Source organism: Chanodichthys erythropterus, chromosome 14 (assembly GCF_024489055.1).
Source record: "Chanodichthys erythropterus isolate Z2021 chromosome 14, ASM2448905v1, whole genome shotgun sequence".
NCBI lineage: Eukaryota > Metazoa > Chordata > Actinopteri > Cypriniformes > Xenocyprididae > Chanodichthys > Chanodichthys erythropterus.
The window spans coordinates 40,311,886-40,324,351 of NC_090234.1; the positions used below are offsets into that span (position 1 = coordinate 40,311,886).

General features: G+C 39.8%; 1 protein-coding gene across 1 annotated transcript in view; it reads left to right on the top strand.

The window, feature by feature from the left end:
- The first annotated feature begins 255 nt into the window (after nucleotides 1–255).
- The window catches only part of tmtops2b (teleost multiple tissue opsin 2b), a 78,555-nt gene continuing 66,344 nt past the window's right edge, over nucleotides 256–12,466 (top strand). The window contains exon 1 of the mRNA XM_067409949.1: nucleotides 256–625. Coding sequence (XP_067266050.1) covers nucleotides 256–625 — 370 coding nt within the window. The remainder of the gene's footprint in view (nucleotides 626–12,466) is intronic.

Below are 12,466 nucleotides of genomic sequence, written 5' to 3' on the forward strand. Positions count from 1 at the left end.
AGTCAGATAGATGTCATGGGTTCCGCAGACCTTAATGAGGAGTAGTCTACTGTCTTTTGAACGTCAAGTGTTCAACAGTCCAAAGTGCTCTCAAAGGTGAAGCGCGCTGTCAAATGAGAATCATCATCATTATCATCTGTACTAACTGAATCATGATGCTGACGCGCCGGAGTACGCTGAGGTGTTCATTGAAGGAGTCTTACCTCAAAAAAATCCAGCACTGACTCACAATAACTTTTCTTACTATTCCTAAGGATGTTTTCCGAGCAGGCTGACTTAAATTACAGCTTTAACATGAGCGAAGAAGACCAGTTAACTCTTCTGGACGAGGACTGGAGCGACTCGCCGGTGGAGACGCTCTCTCGCGCGGGCTTCATCGCCCTGTCCGTGTTCCTGGGATTCATAATGACTTTCGGCTTTTTCAACAACTTTATTGTATTAGTTCTCTTCTGTAAGTTCAAGACGCTCCGGACGCCGGTTAACATGCTGCTTCTTAACATTAGCGTCAGTGACATGCTGGTGTGTATGTTCGGGACGACCCTGAGCTTCGCGTCCAGTGTGCGGGGAAGGTGGCTGCTCGGACGACGCGGCTGCATGTGGTACGGCTTCATCAACTCCTGCTTCGGTACGTACTAAAACAAAATATTAACCAGCACCATGTTGAAAGTTTACAGTGTCCCCCCACACGAAGTGGTACATTTTTCAAATATCTAGCATATAAAACTATAAAATTGATGCAAAAACTGTAATTTTGTGCGCTCATTAAGCTGGCTGTTAATGTTTCTTTTCATAAAAACCATTGTTACAAACACACGATTATTGTGACTAGGCTACTGAAAAAATTCCATTCAATCACCAGAACACAAATATCTTTCATTATGGTACTGTCAACAATCAGTTAACTCAATGCAAAACGTTTCAAATCACTTTTATATACATGCAGTTGGTAGAGGCTTTTATACAATTCAAGGTATACTTTATTTTTTTTAATCAGTATGTAGTCCCCCGGAATCGAACCAATGACCTTTCCATGCTCTACTGTTTCAGCTGTCACAGTCATCACATTAGGGAGGAAAAAAAAAAAAAAAAAAAAAAAAAACACTTACATATCCAAGTTGACATACAATCCATAATGTTTATATTATCTACTTGGTGTTGTCAAATGGTATGATCATTCCATGAGGTTTTTTGTCAGTTCCAACAGCAGAGCAGTGTATACCAACAATACTGTTATTAACAAGAATTGTGAAACATTATTTACACAGTAATGGCTGAATATCTTTAAAATATCTTTAAAATATTTGAAAGACGACAGTAGAAAAAGACCACATACTTATCATTAAGATAAATGACCTGAGATTTTTCCTCTTCCCATGGTTCTATCCACATTGATGTCCCTGATGTCTGACCTCTGTATTTTTTCGGAGGTGTATATTAAAAGTTGTGAAATAATCGCCTATATATAGAAAGATATTGTACAACACCAAGATTACCACCTATCTCATCTAAGCAATTACAAAATGATTGAGATGGTCAATCAAATCAAAGAAGGCTGACATTACTATTACTTTTTACAGAGGCAGAGTGGAATTCTAGCACAACGCTTCAGTTTTAATAGCCAAAAAGTGAAGTTGCAATAGTCTTTTCTTCGCTAATGTGATGTATATCTGAGTGAAATGAGTTCTTGAACAAGAAAAATGTTTTTCTTCTTGACTGTGACAAGGGTGATTGTCATGTTGCTAAAACTGTAGAGCATGGCACTAGCAATGGCAAGCCCATTGGATTGATTCCCAGGGAATGCATACTGATAAAAAAGTATACCTTGAATTGTATAAAAGCCCTTACCAACTGCATAAATATAAATGTGATTTGAAACAAAAGTGTAAAATTTGGTAAGAACCCCAGTTCATATTTAATGTAAACTTAATTTAAGTAGAAATGTAAATACATATGTATAACTATGTTTGCATTTCTAGTATTATGGATAAATTGGTACATTAATGCGATAAACCCGCTTTCACTATTTCACATTTACATATAATCAGATATAGTATAAAATATGCATAAAATAAGCACTGGCTAATAATGCTAATAATGGTATTTTATGAAATTTTTAATGCATTTTAATCTATCTTCTGCTTTAAAACTTTTGCACATATAGCATATTCGATATATAGATAAATTCACTATTTTTGTTTTCATACACAGTTTACACATATGTTGGGCGGACAACATTGGGCAGGATGTGAAATAATGTTTTTTTCAATAAATAAAATAAAATCAGGCATAGATTCTAATCGTTCATTTAATTAAAGTAACAATAGATCAGTTAATCAATGAATTGATTATCAAAATAATCATTAATTGCCACCCTACTCACATCATCTTTAAAAAATATTTATTGAAACTGGGATGCACGATTACAGATGCAGTAACAATGAATCTATCAACTTGTTTTGCAATCACTACACAGATTTGTACTCGCATTGGGAGTTTATGCTAAGTAGCCTACTTGTAAATTTTTCCTTCAGATTCGTTGCTGAATCTATAAGATACAACTTCTTCAAACTAATAAATATGGCTAAAGCTTTTAAACTAAAATAACTGACTAATGGACTAGGGGATTCTCTGACTATTCTGTATTCCTGTAGTTCAAACAGTAAAGCAAGGTGATAGGGCATTAGTCTAATTACAAGTGAATGCATGAACTGATAAAATGTGTGGTTTGAATACAACGTAAGATGCTTTGGATAAAAGTCTCTCCCTATTGTCAATGAATATTATTACAACTACATCACAGTAATGGAAATGTACAGGGGGTTATCAGTCAGGAAGGATGTTAGCTAAATTATGTCAAGAAAGCCTCAAGGGAAAAACTGGACTGGCAGTCCAAAAAAAAAAAAAAAAGAGAGAAAGAGAGAGAGAAATATATTATCGAAAATGACAAGCTGTGTGAGGCTTCCATGAGGCTTCCTGGAGATCATAATAACTACATTATCTAAACATAAGTATCTTAATGATGTTATTTGGTCTGGAGGCTGTGCATTCTATGATGGTGTTGGCCTTCTAGCTATACTGAGGTGAAAAAAACAGGATCTACCTCATTTTTTGATGATCTAAATACTAAAATGGATTATCTGTTTTACAAAACTAATAACCTCAAGACTGGCAAATGGCCCAAATTGTGTTTATTAAGAAACACTTTATCAATATTTAATATAGACATGCATGAATATTTATTAGATATGGCAATAGTTCAGATGGCAAGAGGCTGTGCTTTGTCACAGTGGTTTATCCTTTATTAGTAGATTCTGCAGAGGCTGCAGCTTTGACTATGTCAAAGATTGCCTTTTGAGGAATAGATTCATATCTGAAATGTAGGCTAAGCATGAATAGTAATGTAACAAAAAAAGGAATGCTTTCTATTGCAAGGTTAGTGATATGAATATAATTTTATAAAATGCATCCCTGAAGGCTTCAGTTTACGACTTCAAACAGACGAGTGTCTGGATGCATATACACAGGCACACAGATTTTCAAAACTCATAACATGAATGGCCTGCTGTAAAAGGCCATGTTATCTCACTGGAGCTGTATAGAAGCAGGTGGAATATACAAATCACACTGCAAATAATTTCAGTTTCAGTCATCCTCTATCTTCGCTCTATTTTTCTGAGCTTCTCATCCCTTTTGTCAGTCTGAATTTTCCACCTTTTTTTAAGCTAAAACGCAGAGGTACCTTGCTGCATGTGTAATTTTATTATTTTACAGCTGGTGGTCTTTGGTGTGCTGAGTAAGTTCAACCATTAATTCGATGGAAGAGAAAACACCCAAGCTAATTTTCAATTTTGACTCCAGCTTTAGTGCTTCTGATGAAGCTTAATTGCCTGCAGATTTGTTTTTCTGTCATTGCTCTGGATTAGATCAATTAACCTTGCTTGTTGCTTGTTTTATATGTGGAATCTTTCGCTTTCTGCTGTTGAAAAAGTTGCAGGTTAAAGCAATATCACACTAACAATTTCAACAAATAAGTATGTAAATAAGGGAAAAAATCAAGATGTATCCCAAAGACCTTCTTGTATGTGAAACAAGTTTAATGGGGCTTTTACACTGGGTGTGTTTGCTGCGGCCTGAGTGTGATTCTTCCCGGTGCCCCCCGCAGCATTGGTCTGGTTTCACAGTTTTCTCAAATTCATTCTATCCAACCCTGGTGCATTTGTTTTCATCTTACATCATCACAAACATGCACAGTGCATGAATATATTGTGTTTTTTTATTAATGTGGTGCTATTATGCACAGCAGAGTGAACGACACTTTGAGTTACTGTATGTGCGTCGCGTGAAGGTGGCTTTCTGCTGTTTGCAAATGGACTCTTTTAAGGAGACAGCAAATTGCAAGCCATTCATTTACATGTTTTGTTGAACTAATGATCTCGTCATGGGCTAAATTGCATACGCAGGTTACTTTACTTCCTGAACAAGTGTGCACCTGAGTCCCAGTTCAACTGAACTCAGACCACATTCTACACACTGCAAATGTTGGGTTAAAGACAACCCAGGTTGGGTTGAAAATGGACAAACCCAGTTATTGGGTTAAAATGAGCCCAATGTGCTGGGCAGTTTTATTTTACCCAACTATTGTTTAAAAATTACTATATGGCTGGCTTAAAATGAGCCCAAAATAGGTTGGAAATTAAAAATCAGACACATAATTACTAGAGGCAACAATAATAATCAAAAGGTGAATATTTATTAATAAGCAATTTAATAAATGTTTAATTATTATTCTTTAAACATATTAATAAATGTTCATTTATTAAACATATTAATAAAAGTTAATTTCCAACACATTTTGGGTTCATTTTAAGCAAGCAATACAGTAATTGTTAAACTATAGTTGAGTTAAAACAACCCAATACCTGGGTCTGTCCATTTTCAACCTAACTTGGGTTGTTTTTAACCCAACATTTTTCAGAGTGCAGGTAGTTTCGGGTTTGGTATCCTGGTGCGCTCCCGGGTCCGAATGACATCTTGCACATTTTTTAATGCAACCCGCACCCTGTTTCAAACTGAACTGCCAGCAACACACATTCGTGGTGTTTCTGATTGCCTCAGTGTTTTGAACAAATCAGTTGAGTTCATGAGTTCACACTTACAAACGATTAGATAGAGTAAAAGAGTATGCATATTTGGCTCGCTGTCCGGGGGAAGGCTCCGAGCTCGGAATGTGGCCCAAACCCAGAGTACTCCCCCATATCTTTGTGAGTGCAAGGAGACAGGGTGGTAGAGGGATGCAGAAAAAAACTGTCAAGGATATATTCAACCAATATTCAATATTCTCCAACAAGCAATATGTTACCCTGCTTAAAAATCCTGTATAAGATATGTATTCGACGCTAGGACGTGCATGGGATGCTGGTTGTTGCTGGTTTGCTGGTCCCGAACATGGGAAGCGGGAGTGCTGGTGGACCAGCTACACCAGCTCAGTTTTGCTTGAGAGCAGCATGACTATGCTGGTCCACCAGCTAGACCAGCACTGTACCGGCTCTTGCATAAACCAGCCTGGACCTACATGGAATTCATGCTGTACTTATTCATGCTGTACTCATTCACAAAGTACTCACATAAGAGAGTATGTGATTTTTGAACACCTGAATGAATGAGTGTTTTGAACAAATCGGTTGAGAATGATTCAAATTATTTACTCATAAAGACGGGTACTTGTCGACGGGTAAAATAAAGACAGTTACTTTACTTACTACTGGTGTAATGATGCTGAAAGAGTGACTAAAAAATCTACACTGATACTTAACACTTTGTATGGAACAAACACAGACAAGTGGAGTGGTACAGAGAGTGAAAATTCCCAGTGCTTTTGGACTGTTATATTAGCGATTATGGAAATCTGCTTGATTTGAGAACCTGAAACCAACTACTTAAAAATAAATCAAATTCAGCTTTGAAAGTAGAATGTGAGTAGTCAAGCTGACACCTACATGAATATATTTCCTTTGCAGAAACACAACTGTGTATTTATGCTCACGCTTCATCTGTGAGGTGTCAAATTCGACACTTTTGCATATATATGAATCTCCTGTACTCACTTTCCTTGCTTTAAATGTATATTTAATTTAAAATGCTTAAAACCATGTACACTCATATGAAAGACTCCAGTCATTTCATTGTCTGTTGCAACAAGTCCTCTCATAGGGGCCAGCATATTGAGATTATATGACCAACCAATATGTTACTATATGTTGTGTTCATAAGCAGAATTGTGTTGGGACAACTATTTTGAAGTGATGAGTAAACAAAATGGATGAAGTACACTACTCCTATTGCATATGCTTCATTGTTTTGGTCACATTTTAGTTTAGGGTCCAATTCTCACTATTAACTAACTATTAATTGTGACCTTTAAACTCCTAATGACTGCTTATTAATAGTTATTAGGTAATTGTTAAAGGGGACCTATAATGCCACTTTTACAAGATGTAATATAAGTCTCTGGTGTCCCCAGAATGTGTCTTTCAGCTTATTGTAGCTCGTCAAATTTGCCCTTGTGTGAGCAACAAATCTTTTGTTTCGAATCAGTGGTTCGTAGTGTGTATTAGAGGTCTTCATGGGTCCAAAAATTCATACCCGAACCCGAAGAGACCCATAAATGTGCTACACGAAACCGACCCGACCCGACTGTTATTTTAAAAGTTGGACCCGAACCCGTGCAGAACCGAGAAATGCCATAAATGTACTACCTGGACCTGAACCCGACCGGACCCGTCTGGACCCAATCGGCACATAGGCCTATTCCACAGCAAATTGCTATTAATAAGTCAATAAACAAGTTGCGAAAATAAAACGTGTTGTCTTACCTAATATTAGTAGGCTATAGCTTTCTCCCTTGTACCTGACTGTGATGCACTTGCCAAGAAAGTTCATCCGTTATTCCTCTCTTGCCGATTGAAATGCTTAATCCACTCGTTATTCCAGCTTTAATAGTCCACTTGCTGTCACGATGACAAATGCGACTTTGCAGTTTTGCATTATTTCGTTGTATCTCGAGACTTGAGTCAACTCACATAATAAAATAACTTTGACTGTTTGCCCTTTTGAACTATAATAACGATTGCTTGTTCAGTGACATGGCTGCTGAAGTTAGCATTACTTATTTGTGGTCATTTCTGTGCTTTCTGAGCAAAGTCTGACCAAAACTTTAGATATAACAAGACGGCATAATGTTTTTATAAAAACAAGAGAAAGAAAGTGCGCTCGCATGAGACATGCGCTTTAGCTGGAGCAACCTAAAAACTTAAGCTTTAAGCGTCACAGAAAACATTTGTGTGATAGTTCATGTTTTGTTAATGATTTGAAAAAGGCTATGTTATTTAAATGCGAATGTGCAAGGCTACAAGCAGTTCTTGAGATTTGTTTGTTTGCATTACTGTTGCACACGATAGGAATAGTAAAACTCGATTCGCTTGCATTAACTCCGCCCGCTCTGCTTCTGATGGCTGGGGTCACTCGTGTTTTTTCACCTTATTTCCCGGCTCATACTTTGCAAGTTACAAAACACGCACAACGCTGACTGACTCCCAACGCGGCTGGGTGATCTCCGAATCAGATCGGCTCGGGTATACACGCAATGTTAATTAGACCCGGGAACCGAAGTAATAGATTAGGACACGACCCGGACCCGGATGACCATTTAAAATATAGTCCCGAACCCGTACGGGTCCCGGGTCCTCGGGTCTCGGGTCTTCTTTGTAGACTTCTAGTGTGTATCAAACTGCCAAACTCACACCCCCCAGTGGTGAACCATTGAAATTTCTAAACACTTATCATGTAATGAAGCCTCATTTACTGAAATCACGTGACTCATGTGGCAGTTTGATACACACTCTGAACCACTGATTCAAAACAAAAGATTCGTAAAGCTTCATGAAGCAGTGTTTTGAAATCGCCCATCACTAGATATTACTGAATAAAGTCGTTATCTTCATAACATTAAGGTTGAACCACTGTAGTCACATTAACTGTTTTAAATATGTCTTTAGTAGCTTTCTGGACATTGAAAGTGTAAATTATCTTGCTGGCAATGCAGGCCTCACTGAATCATTGGATTTTATGAAATATATATTAATTTGTGTTCCGAAGATGAACGAAGGCCTTACGGGTGTGGAAAAACATGAGGGTCAGTAATTAATGACAGAATTTTCATTTTTGGGTGAACCCTTTAAATGCAAATGAGCTTCTGTTCCCGTCCACTTTCCAGAAAAGGGAAAGTCCAAAATGATGGCAGGGCAACAACACTTTACTACAGCAGCTCTTTCTCTTCTCTAAAGCATCCAAACTTGGCCTCACCCCCTTTGTTGCATGTTCTCGGTGGCAGGGTATATGTAAATTTTAGGGTTAGTGATGTCACTAACCCGGGAAGAAGCTTGTTGTAGTCCTTAACCCTCTACCGCATAGTGTTGCCATATGGCAACATACACTTTGTGTTCATTTCCTTGCCACTGTCTCTTTAACAGAACATTCTAATGTTTTTTTGTTGGTAAGAGAAGACCTTAGTTTAGCCAATGATGTGCTTTGGTTAAGTCACATGACATACAATTTTTTTCTGTGGCGCGATTTTCTGACAGACTGCCGTCTCTTGTGTGTAGTTGCTGAAAGCAAATGAAAACGTCAGTAACAAACAAGGACCCGCCCATGTCACATTCACAAAAAAATTGTTAACATCATCTTAGGTAAGGTATGATGACATATTCACCACTCAAAAAAAAAATTATGAAATTAGTTTTTGGTAAATCGATAAAATGTGTGTGTTGCCATACGGCAACACTGTGCATTAATGGAATGACATTATTATAATAGGTTAGATAGCTAGCAAAGGCCAGCTGCAGTCTGTTAAGCTGTAACAATAAAAACATTAATGCTAGTGATGTAATGTTGATTAGTCGTATGTTAAGGACTGCCATGGCATTTATATTATGGATTAAATCAACATCGGAGACCTGCCACCACAGCCAGTATACTGGCCCAGACCTACCACTGGCCTACCATTGTGTCTCAAAAAGGCAGGTGTAAGTGGATGTAAGTGTATTGTTAGGGTGAAGTGCACCAAATGTGATGTGTACATGTGTCTCACCTCTGAAAAAAAAATGCTTTTTGAACTTTCATACAGAAAAAAGGTGAAGTTTCAAGGATTATGGGGGGTTCATGTTCATAACCTTCCTCTCATAAGATTGCGTAATGTTGAATTTTCATGAACTACAATATTTTTAGTTTTATGTAAATGTTTTATGATACATGATGAACAGTATTAGATTTTTTTTTAACTGTCTACATTTGCAATTTAAATAATATTCACAAAAAACGTAATGAAATTCAAAGAATATAAAGCATTATTCAGCAAAATAATAAATTCCATAAATAAAAGCACAAGATGTTGGAAAATAAGTATAAGGTATTGTTTATATTTACTGCTAAAGCTTATAATAGCACCAATTTATTCAATACAAACAACATTTCTGAGGAAAAATATTAACTACATACACTTACACTTATTTTAAGTTATTTCCACTATTGCGCGTTGTTGCCATATGGCAACATATCATAAAGTACCTTAAAATAATATTTTTTTCCAAATTTGTTTTTACAGCACTTCAAGTTTATTTCTGGTATTGTTGGGACATTTTGTAAATGTAAGCAACTAATTTAGATGCGCAAACTGGGTGCCAGTGTGGTGTGACGCACATGCTCAGTAAGATTCGCCTCACATTCGTGCATCTTCGGATGCAGAGCCGTGCGGAAAGTTACAAAATGTGCCATGCACACCGGCAAGCGAAATGGGTTAACGCGGACTCAACGCGCACTTCCGCCAATACCGCGATGACATAATTTTTGACGCTCGCACCCAAGCGAACTTGCGGATGCGTCGAATATAAATCAGGCTTCACTTCTCTTACTTCAATTCTGGACTGATTGAGATAGTGTCCTTTAAATTCTACAGAGGTCACACCTCTCGAAGGTTTCTCTGTTCCTCTCTACAGTTTTTTTGCATAGTCAGAGTAGGCCCGCAGATTTGTGTGCCATTAAATTTATAACTATAAAGATGTGGTATCTGTGACGGCTGGTAAAAGAGGAGGAAGCAATTGCAGGCAATCAGAAGAAGTTTATTGAAATCAGAGTCCAGAATGTAGGCAATGGCAACGAAGGTCTACGGTGGCGTGAGAAGAGCTGGATGGTGAAGTCGCAGGTGAAGGTGAAGACGGTCAATGGATGAAACCAGGAACAGACCGGAACACTGACACGAAGACGACAACACGAATACAATCCAGCACACGAACACGGAAGACGGTAAACCAACTAGGCAGTGGAGACATGAATGAGGATCTGACAACAGACAGAGAGATGAGTGAGTATATGTAGCTGAGTGGAGATGAGGATCAGCTGGAGCGAGACAATCAACACACAGGTGACAACAATCAACCAAACGAGCACATGGAGACTACGTCAGTACAACAACAACACAAAACATGACACGGAGGAAACAATGGATTTCCTACCGTGACAGTACCCCTCCCCTAGGACGTCACCTGACGTTCCCAGCCTGCTTTACCTGTAGATTGTAATCATCAATAAGGCGGTGATCCAGTATGTCCCGAGCAGGAACCCACCTTCTCTCCTCCGGACCGTAACCTTCCCAATCCACCAAGTACTGAAATCCGCGTCCCCTCCGTCTAGAGTCCAGAATACGATTAACCAAATATGTGGTTTCCCCATTAACGATACGAGGCGGGGGGAACCGGGGCAGGCGGGTTAAGACGGGAAAAAATTACCGGTTTAATTTTGGACACATGGAACACGGGATGAACCCTCCTGTACGCCGGAGGAAGGCTAAGACGCACTGTTACCGGATTAATGATTTTGGTAACAGAAAACGGGCCAATAAATTTGGGAGCAAGCTTATTCGAAACGGAACGCATCTGAATATTCTGGGTAGAAAGCCACACTCTTTGACCGACGACGTAACGGGGAGGCTTCGACCGGTGGCGATCGGCCTTAGCCTTGGTGCGCGACCTAGCCTGGAGCAGAGCTCTGCGAGCTCTGGTCCAGGTGCGGTGACACCTCTGGACTAGTGCGTGTGCGGAGGGGACCGAAACCTCGGATTCCGTACTGACAAAATTAGGTGGTTGGTACCCTAAACTACACTTAAATGGAGACATGCCCGTAGATGACACTGGTAAAGAATTGTGTGCGTACTCCACAATTGAGAGTTGCTGACACCAGGACGAAGGATTATTGGAAGCCAAACATCGCAAAACCCTTTCGACATCCTGATTGGCTCGCTCGGTTTGACCATTGCTCTGGGGATGGAACCCGGAAGAAAGACTAACAGTCGCTCCTAACAATTTACAAAATTCTCGCCAAAATTTGGACACAAATTGGGGACCCCTGTCAGAAACCACGTCTGTCGGAAGGCCATGTATACGGAAGACGTGGTCAATGACAGCTACCGCTGTTTCCTTGGCTGATGGTAATTTGGGCAAGGGAATAAAATGAGTCGCCTTCGAGAACCGGTCCACTACGGTTAAAATCACTGTATTGCCCTTAGAGGGCGGGAGGGCGGTAATGAAATCTAGCGAAATGTGGGACCAGGGTCTCGAAGGGACAGACAGCGGTAAGAGTAACCCATCTGGAGGTCGATTGGAAGTCTTACCAATAGCGCAAACTGAACAAGCCAAGACGAAGTCGTGGACGTCACGAGCCATACCAGGCCACCAAAATCGTTGCTTGACTAGAAACCTAGTTCTACTAACCCCTGGGTGACAAGCAACACTGGAACAATGACCCCACTGGAGAACGTCTGACCGTAACCCCTCCGGCACAAACAATCGGTTCGGTGGGCAACGAGTCGGGGGCGTTACCCCTTCTAAGGCAGTCAACACCTTCGATTCGACCTCCCATCTGAGCGCGGAGATAATGATGGTCCCCGGTAAAATGGGCTCGGGAGTAGCAGTACGATCGGAACGCTCAAAAAGACGGGATAAAGCATCGGGTTTGATGTTTTTGGAACCCGGCCGGTAAGAAAGTGTAAAATCGAAACGACCGAAAAACAATGCCCACCGAGCCTGCCTGGAGTTAAGTCTTTTGGCGGTTCTAATGTATTCGAGATTCTTATGGTCCGTCCATACAATGAAAGGTACACCCGACCCTTCAAGCCAGTGACGCCATTCTTCCAGTGCAAGTTTGACTGCCAACAACTCTCGATTGCCAATGTCATAATTAACCTCTGCAGGAGATAAACGGTGAGAATAATACGCGCAAGGATGCACCTTTCCGTCTGAGGATGCGCGTTGGGACAACACTGCTCCTACCCCCACCTCTGATGCGTCGACCTCCACTATGAATTGACGTGAGCGATCAGGGGTGACGAGAATGGGAGCTGAAACAAAGCAGCTTTTCA